The 23,922-nt window shown below is 44.8% G+C and overlaps 1 protein-coding gene across 4 annotated transcripts in view; it reads right to left on the reverse strand.

The window, feature by feature from the left end:
- TSC22D1 (TSC22 domain family member 1) overlaps positions 1-22,423 on the reverse strand; it is a 61,410-nt gene extending 38,987 nt beyond the window's left edge. For 2 of the 4 annotated variants that reach the window (XR_001552646.2, XR_001552647.2), the window contains exon 1: positions 19,386-22,423. Coding sequence is in view for 1 of the 4 variants with exons in the window: in XM_015851744.2 (XP_015707230.1) it covers positions 19,386-22,255 (2,870 nt within the window). In the remaining 3 variants the exon portion in view is untranslated. The remainder of the gene's footprint in view (positions 1-19,385) is intronic. The other 2 variants (XR_001552648.2, XM_015851744.2) reach the window with 2 other exon arrangements.
- Between the last annotated feature and the right edge of the window lie 1,499 nt (positions 22,424-23,922).

The following is a 23,922-nucleotide window of genomic DNA, read 5'->3' on the forward strand; positions in this document are numbered from 1 at the left end:
GGGAAAGTGCAGGGGGGAAGGAAGGGGAAAGGGATGCAAGGGAAACTATGGGGGGCAAAGGGAAGGGAAAAGCTGACGCATGGAAGCCAAATCCTTTCGTTTGGGTTTCTACATCCTGTGCTCCCCGTGCAGCAGAGCCACTGATTGAACCTCACTGAGCTACAGCCACAAGAGCCCATCTCCATGTATTAAGCCAACTGGAGCCCGTGTTATGGGTATGGTACTTAGGCTTGAACACAAACCTGAACGTTGCATCACCCTTACTATTTTTAAGTACAATTCAGCCTTTCTTTCATGACATTATGCAAACATACTTTTGGGGGAGGGGGGGGTGTTTTCTCTTATTAAATAACACTGCTCAAATGCAGTTTGTTCGGCTCATCTGCCAAACAGTTTTGCGACAAATTTCATGCAGCAATTGCTGGAATCACTTATTAAAAGCAGTAATTGTTACAAGAGAGATACTAACACTGACTTTACATATTCCTTAGGAGGATAGGTTGAAGAAAACTATTTCTGTTACTGCTCTCGTTTTACTTCTTCAGGCTGCATGAACAACAGTATGGAAAGTCATGCATCATGTTACAAAAAACATAAAAGGCATCATAGCAACCAAACCCTGATGCTTTCCAGCACGGAGTTACACACTCCACAAATAAAAAGCACAGCTACTTACAATGAAAGCTGTGAAAAGAAGAAAATCATTAACAAGAATGAAAACATTTCACATTGACGGGATTGCCAGAGAACTTCCACACTGCTTTATGTGCATGTACTGGGGGAGAGTGGTTAGGCCCTGGAACAGGCTGCCCAGGGAGGTTGTGGATGCCCCGTCCTTGGAGGTGTTCAAGGCCAGGTTGGACGGGGCCCTGGGCAACCTGATCCAGTAAATGTGTATGTTTGGTGGCCCTGCCAGGCAGGGGGGTTGGAACTACATGATCCTTGAGGTCCCTTCCAACCCGGCTCATTCTGTGATTCTGTGGGGAGAAGGTCACTAATATTTAAAGTTAAGTACCTACATTGTCAGGAATCCCCTCACCTTCGATCAACCAAAGAACAGATAGATTTTGAAAGCATCCCCCAACTGCAAATGGCTTCAAGAGCCCAATTTGAAGTATCCTTGGCTCGGTTTCAGTAGCATTCCTCCTCGGAGACCACCAATAGAAGCGGACTTCAGGAAAATATGAAGTGAGAAGTGTTCTGTGCTAGAATTACTACTTCTTAGAGACAGCATGAAAAACAATTAGCTAAAAACAAAGAAGGTTTTATGAGAACGCGAAGCTGTGATAAAATGGAATGCAACAAATGAGTCAAAAGTACAAATGAGAACTACACTGAAGCAATGTTTCTTGGCAACCTTTCAGCCGAGGGGAACAAGTGCCCCTCGCTATTACCTTATGTTTATGTACCTAACACAAATCAAAGCTCAAAATATTTCTAGAGAAGCAAAATCCCATTTATACTAATATTTATGAAAGCTTTCCACAGCTTTCGAAGCAGCGTATCAAAAAAAGGGGCCCCTCCTTTGGTTTTCAGACAGTTTGGTTTGTTGGGTAATGCAACTCTGCTGCAGTCAGTGGTTTGTTTTTCAAGCTGACTTTATCCTCAGACTCACTTTCACCTTGTTACATTCAGGATGGCATTTAAGTGTAAGAAATTTCTCAGCCATAACAGCAGTGTATCTTAAAAAAGCATCACGGGAGAAAACCGGATTTATCATTTATGCAACTCCTGCTGTCATGGTGATATTACAGGATACAAAATACAGGACCTGGCAAGAGTTACAGATATCTGCTCTCCCTCGTTTAATTTAATATTTGGCAATCTAGCATTTTCAAAGAGCTTCATAAAAGTTCATGAAAAGGTAATAATCGGATTCTACGCAGAATATATGAAGAGGGCAATGGAATGTGATAACCAGACGCTTTCCAATGCTAAAATATCTCAAGCTTGAAACAGGTGTAAAACACTGTGCTAGATGTAGCCATTGGTCACCCTAGGCCTTTATTTAAATGCATACAGCAAGTCCATTGAGTACATCTCTCTGTTCCTGCAGCTGATCTACACATACCCGGCTGCAGCTTCCTCTACAAGGAATTTTGTGCTTGCATAGGTTGAAAGCTGCCTTAAAAACATTAAAAACCCCTCAATCCCAAGGAGCTGAGCTGAAGGCAGCTTTGTTGACTGCACTGTAAATTCCAAGACTGAAGGAGCCAGGAAGGGGAACATGATACGGCTCTAAGGATGCAAAGGCTCCAATAAGCAAGGGAGAGTTATGGACAGCAGACAAAATAGTTGGTTTCTTTATGGCCCTTTAGGAAAGTTCAGTTTACTGATTATTAGATACTCTTCCTTGTTCAAGCTAAGAGCAGTAAACCAAATTCATTCAAAATTGACATCTGCACGTCAATTTAAGATTTCCAGTTTCAATCTGATGGAGAAAGAATGGCATCTCTGTTTCACACAATCATTAAGGTTCAATAAGACCACTAAGATCACCTAATCCAGCAGTTACTCTACCCTCACCATGCCCACTAACCATATCCTTCAGTGCCACATCTACATGGTTCTTGACCACCTCCAGGGACGGTGACTCCACCATCTCCCTGTGCAGCCTGTGCCAAAGCTTCATCGCTTTCTGAGAAGACATTTCTCCAAATATCCAAACCAGAAATCAGTACAGTGGAATATCATTAAGACTGAGAAACAAATATAATGAGGAGCTAAACCAGCTCCTACCTTCCCCTCCTCCTGCCCATTAAAGATGTGTAACAAAAGCAATTCATTAACAAAAGCAGAAATTGCAGGTAGGAGATGTGTATCTCAACCTTTGGAAAAGCTTTTCCTTTACAGGGATGAGCATCCATTCAGTGAAGTACAGTGTGTCACAAGGTCATTTGTATAAGTACCTATATTTAACATATCATTCTGACACCTCATTATCAAATCAGTAAACTTTCTTGTTTATACAAGTGTCACAATTTGCTATTTCCCAATTTAGGTGAAGCCTTTTTCTATTTGCTGAGAATCAATTCCAGGCAACACATCAGACCTTAACTGATGGGAAAAGCTATTATTGATTCTTAACTCAAAAATCTACATCCAACAAGACCAGGGCTTCACACAAAATGCAGCATCTTAAAGCTTTAATTCTAGGAATGTAAAATTCATAGTGAAGACCACAAATCTTCACAGAATCACAGAATGACCCAGGTTGGAAGGGACTTCAAGGATCATGTAGTTCCAACCCCCCTGCCTGGCAGGGCCACCAAACATACACATTTACTAGATCAGGTTGCCCAGGGCCCCGTCCAACCTGGCCTTGAACACCTCCAGGGACGGGGCATCCACAACCTCCCTGGGCAGCCTGTTCCAGGGCCTGACCACTCTCCTAGTGAAGAAACCACTCTCCTTCCTCCAGTAACTTCTCTTAATTGCTAACTACCTGTTGTGAAGAGAGCCAAAGAGACAGCTATAGAAAATAGCTTGAATCTTTTATCCATCCTTGTGGCTTAACCCAGGAAACACCAAAATACACGGACAGAAGTGAACAGAAGCAGAAGCTTTCAAGAGCCAGTTCCAGAAAGAGAAAAGGCAGCAAGTAATAATATTCAGTTGAATTTCACTGGGACGGCTTCAGGACTCGCTGTTTTTGGAAAGAGAACATGCCAAGAACACTAGATAAACTAAAAGAGAAAAGAAAGCAAATAACATAATATTCATACTTCAACGGGGATTAACAGTAACTCATTCAAGTTACAATTCAAGTGTTGTGCTTTTAATTATTGTTAATTAAAGTCCATAAGCAGAATTAAAAGGATTATTAAAAACAGATGAATAAATTGCTCATCTCTGCTTTTTAAGTAAATGCTTACAAGCACTTGGGACCCTTTAATTTCAGCCTCCTTAACATGCACATTTCACATTCCATTTTTATACTGCTATAAAATAATGCTTTAAACATCAAAGATTTGGAGACAACAGCATGAAGTCTGTTTTAGCTTTTATAAAGCTAATAGTCTTATTAATGATAGAGAAAACAAACATTGCAAACATGGAAGAGACATGAAGCCAAGAAATCACTGACTTCATCAGAAACTCACTGGGTACAACTGTTATTTAAGCTAAAGCCACGTCATTCAAAAACTTCAGAACATAAAGTTTGTTTTAGAACCGAAATGTTAACTCAGTAGAGTGAACAGTAATGAGAAACCACTCAAAATAATGGTCGAAAGTGTGAAAAATGAGGAGCCTCTAAAGAAAGGCATCCAACTTCTTGTTCCTAGAGTTCGCTGGTACACAAAAAGGTAAACACGTAAGATTCAAAGTACAAATAGAATCAGCTCAAATTATGGCAATTCACATTTTTCTTAACCTTTCTGTTAACATTCCCCTAGATAAAAGCATAAATAGGCCGATGCAGTGCAAAAGCTTTGTGAGTTTTCAGACTGCTATGAACAAATTCCAGTTGAAAATTCTTCCCTGGCTACGTCACTCTTCCTTATCCTCCAGAGAAAAATGGGTCCCATATATCTAGAAACAATAAGCATGCGCCAGGGCCTCTGAAATTAACCCTGCATTGACACAGCACAGAAATAACCATCGCATCATATCCTGAATATGTTAGCAAGCCTTTTCCTACATAGATGCAGGATTGCAAGAATGATCAAGCACCAATTAAAAGGTTCAGCAACAGGTTTGTTCGTTGATCTCTTTCCAATCCAAACTTCCATGTGTTTAATATCAGCTGCTGGGATTTTAATTTAGCTTTTTTGTCTTTTCTTTTTTACATGGTAAATTATTTGAACAGATTATATTAACCTCAAAAGGACACAAACTATTAGTACAAAGAATTTAACAGCTCGTTTTGATGTTGGAACATGATGTTGGGCTCTTTTTTGCAATGACTAAAAAGCTCAGATAATATGGGAGATCAGATGATCCAAATGCAAATGGAAAACATAACACACAGCAACTTGATTCAGCTTCAACAGTCCTTAGAACAGGTCACATTTCCCATATAAGTTTCTAACAGTGCAAAAAATCTATCTGCATTTCAGTCTCACTTCAACAAACATAGAATTACAGAAGCAACAAGATTGGAGAAGACCACTAGAATCATCAAACCAGGCCACTGACCCATTCCCACCATGACCACTAAACCACAACCCTCAGTGGCACATCTATGCAGCAATGTAGATGTCAGCTACCTCCAGCGATGGCAATAACAGCCTGTTCCAAAGTACCACCACTCTTCCTAATACCCAACCTGAACCTCCCTTGGCTCTACCTACAGCCATTACATCCACTTGATGTGTATAGATTTAGAAGTACCTAAACCACACCAACTAACCGAAAGACTCAGTGATTCCCTTTATCATTTTCTTCTATTAGGCTCCAGTTCACGACTACAAGATTAGGATCGTTTCCCAAATGCAAACAGATGTGACAATTCTTTTCAATGGCAAAACAGAGTCACTAGATTTTATTTAGTTATAATGACTTACAACTAAGTGTGTCAGGAGCACCTTGCCTCATGCAGCAGGAATAACATTCCGTTCACCTCCACAACCATCCTGCATACTTCAAGCAATCACAGCTGATGAAATCGTAACCAATTGGGTAATAGGGGTTTATTAACATTATTGGCACTGCATTAATTAGGCTAATTAGATGTATAAACCCATCCAGCCCAGCAGACAATGACCTACAGAATTACTTGGCTAAAGGAAGGAGGAACTCATTCTGTGAAGTAAAACACACATCAGAGCAGTACAGCCCATTTTTACTCTGGAACCATTCACTCAACACAGGAATATCCTGTAGTACACAACAATCAGCCCATACACATACAATCCCTACATATATGTCTAAAAAATGTTTCTAATCGTATTAATTAAAGATTGAAGCTTGTAACATCAGGAAAAAAAAGCCTGTAGTCAATGTTGCAATGGAAAATGAATGAAAATGAAAAGGAGCTTGTCAATCTAATTTGATAGACTGAAACACACTGCGTAGGTATCACAGCTCAAAGGGTTAAAAACAAAGCTTGCTCCTACAAAGTAATATTTGGACAAAGATGATGTATTTACAGCCAATGGACATGCTTTATCTTCCAGCTCACCCCTCCTTACCCACCAGCATTCCACACCAGAAAATTTATTTCCTAAGAACATACCAGATCATTGACACCCCCTTCCTCATCCTTTATTTTGGCTACTTAATCATCCTCAAGAGGACAGCTTCCCCCCCCCACAGCTAAAAGCTTTTACTTCTGATCTTCAAAGGCTCAGTCTCGCAGTGCAGAGCAATGTTCACAATAAAATGGCTGTCTTTTCTATGGCACAGATCAGGTCATCTAAGCACTGATTAATGAAGTCACCAACATCTTCAAACTCCTTCTCCCAGTATGTTTTACAGAGATAAGTAAAGTTGTATCAGACATAGAGGGGCAAGTACAGTTACTTGAGAATCGAGCCACACAGAAGTTCATACACTTGGTCACATCTCTCCCCCAATCCTTTGGGCATATTTTATCTTGCACAATGTATTATGTTCACATCTGTCCCTCTTCCTGCAGAGAAGAACACACTGTATGTGGAAAGCACTGACATAAGAATTATATCAACAGGCTTCCAGAATATCTGAATTTGTCACTCGTTTTACTGTTAACTTGCAAAGTAATTGCATTATTGTTGCATGCATCACACCGAAATAGAATCAAGTACCTTTTCCAAACACAACTGCTTCTGAAGTGTCCTCAAAGTAACTATTAGAGTCCGCTTCCCACAGCAAGCAGGCAGTCATCAACCAAACAGAGACAGCCTGTTCTCTTTCTCACTCCTAAAACAGTTCACAGCAGCTTTGGATCAGCACTTACCTGGCAGAATCAGGAAGGGAAGCACGAGAAGCATTTCATCTTCTATTCAGAATCCTCTACGTGCAACAGGAGAATTTAGAAACAGGCAATTTTACATGCTCGCTACCAGCCTATCTATGCATTAGCAACAGCTACTGGAGTTATTCGCAGGAGCTTGAAGAGGGGCTATCAACCAACAGAAGGCATCTTTCCCTTGCGTGGGACAGGAGCAAGAAAGGAGGATGTGGAAGGACTTCCCACCTCCTGATACGCAGAAGGACAGACAGCACACTTCAATTCTATAATACAACCACACTAAACATACCTCCAAGATGATGAATTTGCCTAGAAATGCCTACAGCACACTCTGATAAGACGAGCAAGCATTTGGAATATGTGCAAGGAGGGAAAACAAAGAAACAGAACAGCTGAAGTTTATTTCTTTTGACCTCCCTTACAGCTGCAAGTGTCACTTCACTCTGAACAACTCCAGCACTACCTTGCAGTTACCTCCCTACATACTATACCTGTCTATGGTCAAGGTATTCTCATGTTGCCAATAAGAATGGTTTCTATGAACTGATTGTTAATAGGATTTTAAACTTAGCAGTATTTTTGTTAAGCACGCACATAATTTCTACGTTTTGGGGAAATCACACATCACAAGTTGCCTTGTGAAACTTAAAGCATTTTTCTTCTTTTTCAGGCCTCTTGAATGCTTGCCAATGGGGCTCTAAGGTCAGTGCTGTACCATCCCAAGCGCTATTTTAAGCCATTGCTGTGCTGACCATTACATTTCTCAAGCACGAGAACCACTTCCTGAAAAATAACGATTGTGAATGAGTGCTTTTGTTGTTAATGAAACCATAAATATCCTACTCCATGCTTACATTGCATGTATACTTCCCTCTGCAACCATACATGCATATACACATACATTCTCTAGCACTACTAGTTGCTTGGCCTGCATAGTATCTTGCACCAATGAGCTCCATAGGCCAAAAACTATGGTCCTTACGCCATCAGCTTGGAATTAGCCAAGGTAATTTTACCTACACCCTCTCATCCCTGAATTATGTGACAGGACATAAGATCCAGATCTTGTTCTAAACTAGTTTATTTATAATTTAAAGTATAAAAGTAGTATGTTATGACAGGTTCAGGTTCCTTCAGAGTTACCACCTCAACCAGAAGTCTGACACAAGTTTACTATTCAGCTTTAGGGATTTACATTCCTTGTTTTAGGTTTTTACTTTGTGTCATTTTGAATTCTTTTTAATCCCAGTACATCACACTCTGTCATTAAGACAAAATAAAACAGTAACCCAATTCTGCAGCGTTCAAGCAAAGCCAACAGCAATTCTCCAGCTTTTTGCTTTTCAGTTAGAATCAAGCAAGCCCACCCCAAAAGGACAAGACAAAGGAGTTCTGATTAAGTAAAAGTGACTCCAGGAAAACAAAGACAGGAAAACAATACAAAAGGAAGCCTTCCCACCATCTGACAAGACAAACTAGCTGACACAAACATATCATTTGCTTAATCACAAACGTTATCCTTTCTCTTACCTCTTTTCATTGCTTCTGCTGTAAAGACCATCAAAGAGCCTAGTTTTCCTGAACCAAAGCATTTATTATTCTTCTTTGAGAGCTCCCAAGCAAAGAACAGGAGATTCTGAACCAAATCCCAAAAGAAAAAAGCACACAGTAGTGACATACTGCAAGACGCTATTCCAGGCTTAAAAACAGGATGGTGAGGACTTTATTTTTCTTAATGAGTTCCCACAAGCAGCATAATCCAGCTCTACAAGTTCTACCTTTTGGCAGTGTTATAAGGGAAGGGGCAGAAAGAAGGCTGCATGCCAGTATTTAGGATGTATTCAGAGCAATACATTGGAGCTAAAACAGATTATACGTGAAGAAACACAAATAAACTGGAAAGTCCAGAGGAGGGTCACTAAGATGATCAGAAGGTTGGAGCACCTCCACTATGAGGGAAGGCTGAGGGAACTGGGCTTGTTTAGATTAGAGAAGACTCCAGGGAGACCTCATTGTGTCCTTCCAGTACTTGAAGGGAGAGTATAAACAGGAGGGTGGACAGTGATAGGACAAGGGGGAATGGTTTTAAACTGAGACAGAGGAGGAAGTTTTTCACACAGAGGGTGGTGATGCACTGGAACAGGTTGCCCAAGGAGGTTGTGGATGCCCCATCCCTGGAGGCATTCGAGGCCAGGCTGGATGTGGCTCTGAGCAGCCTGGTCTGGTTATTGGCAACCCTGCACATAGCAGGGGGTTGAAACTGGATGATCGCTGCGGTCCTTTTCAACCCAGGCCATTCTATGAAGTCTTAAAATGCAAGTTGCGTGCACATCAAATATGTTAATCCACTAGATCTCCAATTAATGCTGACAATTGTCTCCATCAGCTACAATTTGTGAAGGTGCTGGCCGCAACAGCCAAGCAATCAAAACAGCACCTCCCCAGAAACACATGGTACCCTCACAGCACTATGTCATACCAGCAGACTGACCAACACTCACCCACTCTGGCTGGCCAAAAGCTTCTCTAGAATTCAGCTCTCTCAAGGCAGTGGGCCTCTGAGCTCATAAAACATTGAGAGGAAAAAATATCAGCCTTCCCAAGAAACAATAATGAAAGGAAGAAAAGCATGTGCATTTCTCAATGCCTTTCTTGTAGAAGGCAGCAGGCTCAGAAACTCCACCGCACAAACTCTTCCATAACATGGATCTGAATGGAGGGCTGGCAACCTCACCACCTCATAGGCCTACAGGACACTTCTGGAAGTCTCTTCTTTTAATGTTGTCGACTGCTCAATAAGATCTGAGTCACTGTTCTAGCAACCAGAGCAACAAAACTACGGAAGCAACTGTGAGAAAGCAGCACCAAAGGGCACTTATTTGGAAGTACACTGAAATTACATAATCACAGAATGACCCGGGTTGGAAGGGACCTCAAGGATCATGTAGTTCCAACCCCCCTGTCTGGCAGGGCCACCAAACATACACCTTTACTAGATCAGGTTGCCCAGGGCCCCGTCCAACCTGGTCTTGAACACCTCCAAGGACGGGGCATCCACAACCTCCCTGGGCAGCCTGTTCCAGGGCCTAACCACTCTCCTAGTGAAGAAATTACAATGGAAATGCCCATAAACCCCTCAAAGAATTCTTCAGAGGACACCTTTGGTCAAAACATTTCCATCCAATAGCTGCACATGCATTAGAAATGCGTGTTCTAAGTAGTTCAAGTATTTTGACAGCAAGTTACACACACACACTGAAGACTCTCTGCAAGCAGATCATCAGTCAGATGAATGCAAAAGAGAGAACTCCTGCTAGCCACAACTGTCTGCTACAACTTGTTAATATTTATTTTTCCTCTTCCGCAGATCACAGTTCTCTTCAGAAGCTGAAAATATCTTCACGCAAGTCATCATCTTCCACTTACATGTTAATTCCCAACAAAATAAGAAGACTGCTCAATTACATTGCTGTGCCTCAGCACAAAGAACATACATCCCAAGAGTTCGATGACAGAACTAGAGGGAATGGTTTTAAACTGCACCAGGGGAGATTCAGGCTGGACATTAGGAAGTATTACTTCTTGGAAAGGGTAGTCAGGCATTGGAATGCACTGCCCAGGGAGGTGGTGGAGCCACCGACCACGGGAGTGTTCAAGAAACACTTGGATGTTGTCTTGATGAATATGATTTAGCTGGGAAGTATTGGTAATGGTTGGACTAGATGATCTTCTAGGTCTTTTCCAAACTTGATAATTCTGTGATTCTGTGAAGAACCAAGGCAGTGCAACCTTACAGAAGAGGCTATCCCATGCTTTCAGGATGAAATGACAACTGAAATAATGCAGTTGTGGTGCAGCAGTATTACATTGTGTCCTTCCTTGCAGGCAGGATACACCTCGACAGGAATATACAGATTACAATCTTGCATTGCTGCTGTTTTTTCCCCACAAAACACAGAAAACTCTTAAAATCTTCCCAGCTTTAAAGCATCACTATCTTAAAATCATTTCAAAGCGAACACAGACATCAGACAGCAAGTCTTTTATGATCCTTTTCCTCACCCTCGGTTATAAAGCAGGCAGCAATGAGGAAATCCCAAATGACGGGGCCTTTCAGCTCCTATCCCACCAGTAAGAAGCCGCGTTGCCAACAACTGCGTGCACTTGGCTCAAACACATAAAGGCTGACACAGTTTCACAAGATTGAAATCTCCTTCCCTGCTAAGAAAAGAAGAAAACCAAAACCATCATAAACACTTCACACCTTCTTTCCTCCCTCCTCTCTCTCCAATCAAATCCATTCTCGGGAACTCCTCTCTTTTACAGGCAATTACAGAATTGGAAAAAGCCCTCAAAACTTGGAAAGAAAGAGAAGAACATGGAAGCACACGCACATCCTGCCCCATTCCCTCAGCATTTATGAGTAACTTGCCATTTCACCTAATTTAGGATATTAGGCCTACTAAAGAAACACTTGGCAGCGCAATGCACCGATCCATTCTTAACATAATAACCTCATTCAATAGATTAAAGAGGTACATTTACGCCTTGAATTCAAGCAGTACAGTAAATTATTTAAGAAGAACTTAAAATATGCACTCATTAACTCATGGTTGCTTTTGTTTTATTTTCATTTGCTCTTATTTTGTACAAATACAAGAAGTGAAGGCCCTGGAACAAGCTGCCCAGGGAGGTTGTGGATGCCCCGTCCTTGGAGGTGTTCAAGGCCAGGTTGGATGGGGCCCTGGGCAACCTGATCTAGTAAATGTGTATGTTTGGTGGCCCTGCCAGACAGGGGGGTTGGAACTACATGATCCTTGAGGTCCCTTCCAACCCGGGTCATTCTGTGATTCTGTGTAAATGAAACTGTATGAGCAGCAATCGCTTCATTTCTCTCCAGCTGGTTCTGCTGTTGTGGGGTTTTTATTTGGCTTTGGTGCTTCTTATTACTACCACCAAATCCTTCCTTGCCAGATATCAGAGATACTCAGAGTTCGTGAGAATCTGGAACTGCAAGTGACACAGGGGGACAATGTCAGTTACTCCCTTGCCAAGTCTCCATACACACACATACAATAACTAAGGACACCGAGCTGCTCTGCTTTCCATAGGGATAATCAATCATAGAATCACCAAGGTTGGAAAAGACCTAAAAGATCATCCAGTCCAACAGTTCACCTATTACCAATAGCTCCCACTAAACCATGTCCCTCAACACAACATCCAATAGAATTACCAAGTGGAAAATCATCTTTCAGGAAATCCTATGGACATTAACTTATTGCCTGGGTTTATCCCTATTCAGCTGCAATACATGCCAAACAAGGCGCGCACAATTTTGTCTCTGCATGAAAAGTTTTTATTTCATCTTCCTTGAGGAAAAAAAAAAGAGATTTCAAAACTGCATCCACAAGGGAAGTCAGAGCAGTCACACCAGTGACTGGGTTTTATCACAGACTCCTACTAACAGCACTAAGTATTAAGAAGCATGTGTTTAAGTTCCGAACACGGATTTCTTCTGTTTCTTCCACATCAGTTATGGCTGCCAGTCATCATCCCTCTTCTATCTATACACAACTGTGACAGAGCCGGGTGAAGAGAAGGTCAGGGGAAGCTTAAAAGGCATTTAAGTTCTCTCTCATCTTGACAGGGATTTCAGCCCTCTGCAGTGCACAGGGAGTTCACAGTTGCTGGATGAACACGAGCAGGTTTTTCTACGCCATACGTTTACAGCCACGTAAAGGAAAATGCCATTCATAAACCGAGCACAAAACTCACCACAGGAACTAAGAACTTCACATTTCAAGGATCTACAAGGGTTGCTGTGCAGATACACAAGCACTGAAATAACCTTACCCTCCTAACTCATCTTTAAGAGCTATGATATAGTAGAGTAGTAAAAAAAACAACAAAACAAAAAGCTACTATTAAAGGCATGAAGACAGAGCACTGCTGAATGTGTCTCTATATTTTCAGCTGCTTTAAGTGCTGTCCTTATTATTTAGCACTGTTGCTTAAGCAACTGATAGAGAAGTTCAAATCTCCATCGCACATGAAGAAACCTGAAAAGTTCTGAAAGGTTCCTGCTGGATAACCATGCTAATTAAAGCTGCAACAATAGGCCTACAAACAGGAGGCTGGACAAGTGGCACAAAAGCTCCAGCAGTTTGCTTGGCCAAACGAGTTAGTGCAATAAACAGCACATGAGAAAATACTCTACAAACAACCTCCAGCCAGTACTGAACCATTTTCAATACCTGAAGGGAACCTACACCCAGGAGGGAAGTAAACTCTTCAAAAGGGCTAACAATAGCAGGACAAGGGGAAATGGTTTTAAGTTGAAAGAAGGAAGATTTAGGTTGGATGTTAGGGGGAAGTTCTTCACTAGGAGAGTGGTTAGGCCCTGGAACAGGCTGCCCAGGGAGGTTGTGGATGCCCCGTCCTTGGAGGTGTTCAACGCCAGGTTGGACGGGGCCCTGGGCAACCTGATCTAGTAAAGGTGTATGTTTGGTGGCCCTGCCAGGCAGGGGGGTTGGAACTACGTGATCCTTGAGGTCCCTTCCAACCCGGGTCATTCTGTGATTCTGTGATTCTGTACCTTACCAGAAACAGCATCCGTATGTTCTTGCATGGCACTCCATGCATCAGCTTTCCTCAACACTGCGCATCTCACAATAACAGTACAATAAACACTTCAAAACAACATTTTAAGACCACACACCAGGCTAAAGGAATTACTGAGCAATGACGTAAAGTGAGAAACCCTCGTTCAGTAGGTGTTAACAAGTCATTCCATCTATATAACATGGATGTCATAACAACCAGCAATGATAGAATATCCAAAATATCACAGCATTTGCATGGAAAGGATGGTTACAAGCCCTGCCTGTCAAACAGCAGTAACTACTCAGTCTCTCCCTTAGCAAAGTCAGGCTTTCAAAGGAAGATTGAGAGTTTTGCGTACAACTGCAACCACAAACCAAATCCTGCTTCAAACACTGGTACTTCAGGGCAGGTGTGAGGAAGCTCGCACAAAATGAGCTGATAAAGGCTCCTACACCACAAAAGACAATGGTGCCATTCCAGTCTTTGTTAGTTAATTCCCTGATACAGGCCAAGAGTTCAATTTTGGTAAGAAATCAAAACCAGAGGGATCAGGAGCCCAACATGACACCATACTTTATTCCTTACTTCCATCATTCCAATCATAAGCCTATGAATGTTTCAGAATAGGCTGAAATAAACAGTGGTGTCTCCAGTCACTCAGGAGCTCATTCCGTCTTACTTTTAGGCTATGGCATCTTACACAAGCACACTGAGAATAAAACAGCTCCTTATTTACAGTGAGCATTACCATGAAATAATTTACCGACTAACTGCACCCACAGCCCATGCTCAGTAAGCTACCATTGCTTAATGGCACTGTTCTGCTATAGCATTATCTGGACCACAGTAATTTGTCAAGAGACTGATGGATCTAATTTCCAGTTCAGCCTGTAGCTTAAGGAATGCACCTGATAAAAAGCTGCTTTTCAGTATTGAATTAAAAACCTTTTCTGTTTCCACATCCGTAGCTATTTAGCCTGTGTGTAAACCACCAATATCCAGAGAGAAGACTACAGAGCTAACAAACATCTTCTGGTAACGACAGCACAGAATAGTGGCTTTTAATGTCATTTCCAAATTGGTGGTAAGACTTTAAAGCAAGCCTAACTGCTGAGAAATGGAAGACAAGTGATTCAGATGCACCCAGAAATCCCCCCATATATCCATGCTATGCCACCACAAATCCTTAGTTGTAAAGCATCTTCTAAAAAAAAATCTTCTCTTTGCCTTAAATGTACAGAAGCAAAACTAACAGCAAATAATGAAGCTCACATAAGCACCAAAACAACTTACAAAATAAAAGGCACGTAATTACTGCATCAAAAATGACATTTAATTGCAGCTCCCAGTTTTACTGCAGCAAAGTGAATGTGCTGCTGCTAAGATCTTCAACAAGTATTAAATCACATCTGTAAAAATCCAACCAACCCTCCTACTGTACTCTCGTGTGCATGAAACTTCATCCCATCTCCTGTGTACTTGCTTTACATGATGCTGCTGCTACTAGTTACTACTACCGGAGTCAGTCTGAGGGAGTTGGGCTTGTTCATCCTAGAGAAGAGAAAGTTGCAGGGTGACCTCATTGCAGCCTTTCAATACCTGAAGGGAACTTACTCCCAGGAGGGGAGTAAACTCTTCGAAAGGGCTGACAATAGCAGGACACGGGGAAATGGTTTTAAGTTAAAAGAGGGAAGATTTAGGTTGGATGTTAGGGGGAAGTTCTTCACTAGGAGAGTGATTAGGCCCTGGAACAGGCTGCCCAGGGAGGTTGTGGATGCCCCGTCCTTGGAGGTGTTCAACGCCAGGTTGGACGGGGCCCTGGGCAACCTGATCTAGTAAATGTGTATGTTTGGTGGCCCTGCCAGGCAGGGGGGTTGGAACTACATGATCCTTGACGTCCCTTCCAACCCAGGTCATTCTGTGAGTCTCACAATACTCTTCACAAGCCTTTTAATTCTTGCCTTCAGCTACAAGCTCCCAGCCATTGCTCCCCTGTCAGAACACAAACGACACAGAAAAACATCCTCCAAGAATTTGTTTTGCTGTCTGCCCAGTGATAAAGAGATCTTCCAATTCAAATTTCCCTTTAGAAAGCGAATCATAGGAGAGGCTGGCAGATAATACCGAATACTTCCAGTCTCTATACCAATTTGATGTGTTTATCATCTCTTCCTCCTTCCTATTTTGCTTTACTCTGGGATGAAATGCATAAACAGGTGAGAACAACTTACATCAGATGAAAGACTGAAAGCAGTTCTAGAGGAAGCATCAAGGACGGGGAGACAGCTCTCATCTTTCATTCATAAAATCTGCTTTTGAGTAATGGCACTCAAATGAAGTTATTTCAGACCTCATTTACAGCAGCCCATATAAATGCTGTAAAAATACTTCCAAGTTTTCACACTTTTCAGTTAAAGAATTAAACAAATCCATGCAAACCCTCATCGCAACTATCTATAGTACCACCGAGCATTGTCTATAAAGATGTAAAATTAATCAGCTTTGCAACACAGTATAAATGCACAAAAGAATGTGCTGCAATACAAATGCAAATGTTTCCATATCTAAAAAGATTTCAAAAGCACTGAAATTTGAACTAGATCTCTTTGGTTTTAAGACGAAATACTGATCTCAAATTACCACGTCTAAAATTGAGATAAGAAGTGAATAGACTCAGGTAGCTGCAGCAAATTTAAGGGAGGAACCATATGAGAATCATGCATTAAAAGGAGCTCAGGCTGGAACTCGAGCTAAAAAGCTAAAGAAGACATTTAATATCCAATAAATAAATAAACTGGCATTTTTATAGACTGAAATAATGGAAGAGATACACCAATGCATGACTATGACAGCATACCTGACAGGCTGAGAAAAAACTTGGTGGAATTCATTGTTTAAATACAGACACCAACTCTTATTTGTATCCTCTGTAATAAATGAAGTTTGCAAATTAATTTTCCATAGGACTCACTGCCAAGCAGTTCATTTTTAATATCTCTTCAAGTCACAGCGGTGAGGAGAAAGAGAAAAACCCTGATCTGTACAGGGGAAATAAAGCTGAGTGTTTCTCAAAGCAGCCAGGCTCCATAGTGCCTGTAATTAAAAGGACACATCCTGATAACAGGCACAGAAAGAGCTGCAAACTGTATTCTAAAATCAGACGGGGCCAGAGACTTAAAAGATAGCGGTCTTTAAATGCAATTACACACAGGTTTAAGGAAAGCTGGGAGTTAATCTAAACAAGGTATTACATGGGTCAGATGTTTCTTCAAAGGCACACTACACACTACATGGAATTTTACAGCTTCTTCACTGCCCCAATTATGTCATCACTCGCTTTTTTTTCTCCTACCTCCTTTGCCTTGCGAGGCTCAGAATCACTTGGGATGTATTGATAAAATCTTAAATGATATAAATACGTGCACACGTGTGTGTACAAGAGACTTCATATGCACACACTCACATGCATATTTACAGCACATCTCCTTAAATGCTTATGCACTTCCAACAATTTTACATAATTACGTACAATTTTACAACATGCTACCCCTTATCTCCTGGAAAAGAGAGGGAATGATCTGACTAATCAGCACAACATTCCCAAGAGAGCTCCGGTTAGAGACGTTCAACTGGCTAGAGATACATGCGAGAAGCCAGGGAGCAGCAGAACACCCTGTGCTGCCTTCAGGGAGGGACAAGCACTGAGCTCCAGAGCTAAAGAAATGCCACAGTGGAGACAACACAATCCCCTGCCCCGAGACTCTTTGGCAGCACAAACAGAAGCAAATCTCACTAGGTTTTTAATTTTACAGGCAGATATACAGGGAGAAACACCACCGTGTATTACCCAAAGCCAACTGAGCGCCGCTGCCTTGCAGAACGATTATTTTTGGTCTCAGTTTGATAGCCATATCCTGCTCCATGTAAAGCATCTAAATGATTTTCCAACTGCAGCTAAACAAAAGTACAGTCTACCTGGAGATGACAGATAGAAACAAAGACACGACACGTATGGGAGAAGAAAGGATATGATCTTTAGCTGGCTAAATAACAGAGGAAGGAGGTATTTCTGGCTATTGTTACCCAGAGGGATTTAAACAGGCTGGGAAAAACTGCCCATAGTGACGAGCAGCCAACATATGCTCTTAAAATCAGGGTACAGTCGTATGCTGGATGTGATTTTCCAAAACAATGAGTATCAATGAGCTTAGAATTCTTACTTAGCAGGGATCCCATGAAAGCTGAGGGTTTGGGGTTTGTTTTCACTGGTTGGTATTAATAAAAAATAAAATATAATAAACACCAACCAAAAACCAGCACCAGCAAATCAGTGTCTGAGTTTAGAAAGGTCGAAGGAAAGAAAAGCAAATAAAAAGTTCCTGAGAAAATGGACTGCTAGCAGCACAATGGTGACACTGTGAGCTGCAATGCCTCCATCTGTCTTCTACCACCTTCACGTATTTGTTGACTAAAAAATAGAATCCAAATGAAGCAGTGTTGGAACTTGTCTCCCAGCACTCCTCAAAGACAAGCTGCTACTCATTAGAGCTCTCTGGCATCTCAGGAAGACGTGATGAAAGCCACTAAGACAGTCAACACCTCATGATCAACATAATCAGAGACTGCTGATAGAGTTAGTATTCTCAATATTAAGAACCCAGCCTCTCCCAGAAACCTGTTTATTAATACTTTTAAACATCAAGTTTGGCCACTGCTATTTCTTCTGATTTAAGCTACGGCACCAAGGAAATATTTAAGCATTACCTCGCCTTCCATCACCATAACAGTTCTTTCTCACCTTGTATGCATTGGGCTCTTTGTTTTGTCTCCTTCCTCAAGCCTCAGCTTTTTATTTTTTTCTTCAGTGTTCCTTTCTGTCCTCTCCCCCATTTCCAAGGCAGGTCATTTATTTTAAAGTTATCTCCTCCCATTAGCACAGTTTCTTCTTAAACAAGGTTTTTTGGGAAACCACCACAGCCTTCCTGTCCACTTGTAAGCTCTATCACAAGAGGCCCCTGAGAGAGTAAGGAATTTCCAGACATAATTAATATTAAACAATCACGCTGCAGATCTGCTGCTGAGATCACTTGATCCTGCAGACTCAAGGGCCTTTCGCAACTGACACGGCTCCTTTGCACACGCTGTCAAAGAAATGAGAATATTCACGAGCACGTACCACTAGGACCAACCAACCCTCGTTTATTGCAGAGGTGGAGGTGGGGGAAGGTGTGCAGTCTGTCACTGACTGCACATGCTCACCGCCCCTCACAGGCCTGAGCTGCTCCGGCAATGGATTAATGCTTCCAAGCAAAACCACCATGACCAAAATTGCCCCACGTTCAACTGGAAGAGCCATAACAGCATTGCTGACCTTCCTTATCTCACCATACCCGCTCAACCTCATGGCTGTCAAAGAGAAGGCACACCACAGCCTCGCAACAAGTTCAACCTGAGTGGAGGCAACACTTGAAAAGAGAAGCTGGGGCAGAATGAAGTCCAAGGGGAAAAAAATATGTATATATCCACCCAAGCATAATTAAATTATTTCAGTACAATAAATAATCTAAACTACAATCACCACCAACATACCCACGTTCCGCGGTGTTCTTTTGTCTTCCTTTATACAACGGGAATATACACATTGTCACAGATTGTTCAACACAATTTACCCACGCAGTAGTTTCAGAACGTAACCAACACAACCCACCCCCTCATGAGAAATACAAGCATTTTCACAGGATACCTGCATACGCAGGGACCTGAGAAGCACAGTTTCTACTTAGACAAAACCATTGCTCCATCTCATAAAACAGCTGTAATGAGAGCTCTAAGTTAGCGCGTATTAAACCATACGTCACTGAAATAAAGTTACAGGTGGCCTTACCTCTCATCCTCCCCATCCACGAGGGGCGTCGCCAGGGGCAGCACCTTCAATGGGAAGAGGGAGGCCGAGGCTGGTACGTTACTGCTACCGCCATCAGCGATGGCCGATGCTCCAACGCTGCTCTCCCCGCTGGCAGCTTGAGGTAAACCAACAATAGAAGGTTCCGTAGGGCGCCTACCATCTTCCATTTGGCTTACAACTGGCTGGGCTAGCGATTGTGCTGGGAACTGGGTAGAGCTCAGAGGTATCTGCTGCGGCACGCTGGGTGCCACTGGCATACCTATACTCGTTGATACCAAAGGAGGCTGACTAACGCTCTGAGCCAGATTCCCATTCTGCACAGCTGAAGCCTGGGCTATGTTCTGCGGCTGTCCCAAGCCTATAGAAGCAGAAGGAATGCCAGGGGGCACAGCCGAACCAGCTTGACTCGGTGCAGGAACAGTACTAGCAGAAGGTATGGGGCTAACTGCAGGCAGCTGCTGGCCAGTCATTCCTTGCACCACTGACTCCACCGCTTGTGCCTGCGGCTGTACAGGTAACAAAGTGTTTTGCTGAGCAATAACCATTTGCTGAGGAAGGCCTGAAGCGCCAGCCTGTAATCCCTGTTGCATTATTCCTGTCTGCACAGGCTGCACCACTTGTGAAGATGGAGGAGCAGCGGTTGATGGCATAACTGGAGGTGGAATTTGGTTCGCAGCAGGTGGTGGCTGCACCACAGCGGCCACGTTCGCTTGCTGCCCAACGTTCAGCATCTGCCCACCGGTACCCACACCTGGTATCGTTGCTGGGGCGTGTGCAACAGGCTGAGCCGGGGCAGCGGCTGGGTGCGTCGGGACTGCAGGCTGCATGCTCGGGGCCTGGGCAACAGGAACCGGTGGCCCTGCCCCTACTCCCGCAGGACTAGGCTGCATGGCAGGTGCCGGGGGCTGAAGGATCTGCTGATGCTGAATGTACTCTGGCACGGCCCCCGTAACAGAGTTTTGGTTCACCGATTTAACGTGACCTGTGGCCATCTGCGTAGGAACCGCTTGCTGCTGCTGCTGCTGCTGTCCATACTGCAACTGTTGCTGTTGTACAACTGGCAGAGTCTGCACAGGCTGCGCCGGCTGAGAATAAGGTAACTGCTGTTGAGCCATACTTTGAATGGCAGGCTGCTGGTGGCCCAGAGCTGGGGATACACCTAGTAGATTAACCGGGGCTGGCTGAACCCCAGTAACAGTGGTTAGACTGGCCTGTGCAGGAGGTTGGACCCCTGGCTTCTGCTGTGGATAGTTTATCTCTTGAGAATGCAGCTGGACTTGTGCAAGCTGTGATTGGGAAACACTCTGTGGTATACTAGATGCTGGAATCGCTGGAGGAGCAGCGCTGCTAAAATCCATCTGCTGAGGACCCACACCTTGAAACGCTTGCTGCTGTACCACAGGAGGTGCTCCCATTTCTCCACTTCCCACACTTTCTGTATAGTGACTCAGTGTGCTTACATTGCTGCTAACAGAACTCCCACTGGTGCTCTCCCTTTCAGAAGTCGCTTCAAGCGGGTTTTGTTTTATCGTCTCTACTGCTTTGTTTACTGCTACTCCTTCTGAAGCTGCAACAGTGTTTTCTTTATCATAGAACTCAGTGCATGTCCATCTACCTTTTTTGAAAGGTTCAGAACTAGAATCTAATTTTACAACTCTAAACCTTGAGGTGCCAGATGCGGGCTGCTGCTGGCTGGATCCCGCGGCCACTCCTGCACTCGGATTAGTAACATTGTTAACGACACTAGAGGAAGCACTCGTACCATTGCCAACACCACTCAAGATATTCACATTAACATTGCCACTAGTTCCAGACAAAGCATTTACATTACCAGCACTTGTGATGTTGCTTAAATTCATAGTACCAAGCACGTTGCTTGCCACGCTAGAACTACCTCCACCCATGTTATTCAAGGTACTAGTTCCAGTGGCAGAACTTACACCTAGATTGCCAGGAGTACTCGTAGTGCGGATATTAGACACGACAGATGCAGAGGAACCAGTGGATGATGCAGCAGAACCCGGTGCGGCTGATATAACATTGTCAGAGCTTCCAGTTGTTGAGAGCTTTCTAAACGATGGGCTGGGTGGTGGTCCTCCAGAAACTGGGGCGCTGCCCACCCCGGGATGCGATGGGTGATGGTGTCCATGATGGTGGTGGTGAAGATGATGGTGGTGATGGATGTGATGGGGATGAACGCTTCCGTTGATCACAACGCTCTGCTGAGGATGATGAGGCAGAGAAGGGTGCTGCTGAGGAAGATGAGGCTGGTTGGGAGAAACGGCCCCGGGAGTCTCTGCCTCTTGGAAGTTATTTAAAGTCTCTTCAGAGGAGCTCCTCTCAGGTTCACCCAAGTCAGTGGCCCTGGATAAAGAAACATCCAAGATTTCTGAAGAAGACAGGTCTTCCGTGTGAGACTCATCCAGGTCATCGTAGCTTTCTGTATCTTCGGCTATGCTGTTATTAGAGCTCATACTGGCAGATATTTGAGCAGGGGTCACGCTGGTAATCTGGAAGCCACTTTTCTTTTTCATCTGAGCTCCAGTCTGCGCGAGAGGCTGCGGCTGGAGCTGAGACTGCGAGAGGAGGTTCAGGCTTTGTGGAGGAGGGGGTGTCGGCTGCGGGCCCGTCGATGAGGATGCTGCAGGAGATGGAGGCGGCGGCTGGACCAGCAGGGGCGGCTGGTAATCCTCGGCGGAGAGGGCAGAGCTCCCGACGCCGGTACCTGGTGCAGTGGGAGCAGTAACGCAGCTGCTGCCGCTGCTACTGCTGCTGCCCCTTCTAGGAAACATTGCCGGGTGCGCCATCTTCCTAGCACTAATGTCTGCGGCTGAGTCAGGCTGGTGCATTGTATCGGGCGTATTTTAAGAGCGATCCCCCGGCATGGAGAGAGAGAGACAGACACGCACACAGTTAGCGGGGCTCGGAGCCACGCAGCACCCCGGCACCGCCGCCACCCCCCACCCTCCTCCTCCTCCGAGACAGGGAGGGGGCGAGGAGCTCTCCTCCGCCGCCTCTGAATGTGACACTTCCAATCCCTCCGCCATTCACTTTCTTTCCGTCATGCAGCCATTGGAGCCCAATCATTTTGGGAGAGACAGACGGCCAGGAAGTGAGAGGGAAGAAAAGCGACGCAGCCCAGCGAGAGAGTCCATGAAAAGAGGAGGAGGGAGGAGGGAGCCAGCGGGCAGCCGCCTCTTCCTCCCTGGTCTGGCTGCTCTGAGCGGCTCCGCTCCACCACCCGCTCTTCCTTCCCCCTCCGCCTCCTCCCCTTATAACAGGCGCACCACTCTCCTCCGCAACGCCCGGCCTGCCCTCGCCTTCCTTTCCTTCTTCCCCTCGGGCTCTCGGTCTCTCCCCGCCCGGCCCCGTCTCCTCACGGAGCTCTGAGGAGAGAGGGCGCTGCGCGGGGCTGCAGGGGGAGGGGAAGCTCGCCAAAGGGGAGGCAGGCGAGAGACAACGTAAGATGGCGGCGGCGCGCATGCGTGCCCGGCTGGCAGACATAAAAGGCCCTTTCTGGCCGGCGACGGGAGAAAATGGATCGCTCGTGTGGCGAAAGCCGACTGCCCGAGCCCCGTTGGAGGAGGAGGGGGAAGGGGAGAGGAGAGGGGGAGGAGAAGGCGGGGGTCCCGCGTGGGCCTCTGATGGGAGGGCGTGAGGTCGGTGGGGTGACATGCTTTGGTTAATGGCGGCGCTCCACGCCCCAGGTGCTTCTCAATCCCCAGCATGACCTGCCATCACATTGACGCGCTACCCCCCCCCACCCCCCCCCCCCCCCCCCCCCGCCCCCCCCCCCCCCCCCCCCCCCCTCCCCCCCACCCCCGCCCCCCCCCCCCCCCCCACCCCCCCCCCCCCCACCCCACCCCCCACCCCCTCTCCGGCCTCTTTATTCAAGTTATTCATCACCTTCGTCTTCCTCCCCTCCCTCGGTCCAGAATATTCCCTCCATCCTCCTCCCTCCCGTGCACGGGGAAGCTGGAGCCGCTGCGTTCCCTTTGTGCGCATCCCAATGCCGGAGCGTCCCACCGTCCCCCGGAATGGATGCCGTGGGGTCCGGCACCTCAGTACCCCCGAGGGTGATGATGGTTGATGGGGATGAGCTTAGTGCTGGGTGCAGGCAGCTGAGAGCTCGTATTCTGGGTTAAATTACGCCTGTGGCTTTGTGGAATCGATCATAGAATGATTAAGGTTGGAAAAGTCTTCTAAAATCATCTAGTCCAGCCATCAACCCATCCCCACCGTGCCCACTGACCGTGACCCTCAGAGCCACATCTGTACGGTTCTTGAGCACAGCTCCAGGGAGTGATTCTGTGTGGGAAGAAAGAGTTCATATTCCATATTCCATCCCAGAGTCAGGTGATGAAACCTGACATGGGCCTGGGCCACCTTTATCCTGTCATGTTACAGAATCACAGAAGACCCGGGTTGAAGGACCTCAAGATCATGTCAGTTTCCAACCCCACCTGCCTGCAGGGCCACCAAACATACACAATTACTAGGAAATCAGGGTTGCCCA

This window comes from Coturnix japonica, chromosome 1 (assembly GCF_001577835.2).
Source record: "Coturnix japonica isolate 7356 chromosome 1, Coturnix japonica 2.1, whole genome shotgun sequence".
NCBI classification, from domain to species: domain Eukaryota; kingdom Metazoa; phylum Chordata; class Aves; order Galliformes; family Phasianidae; genus Coturnix; species Coturnix japonica.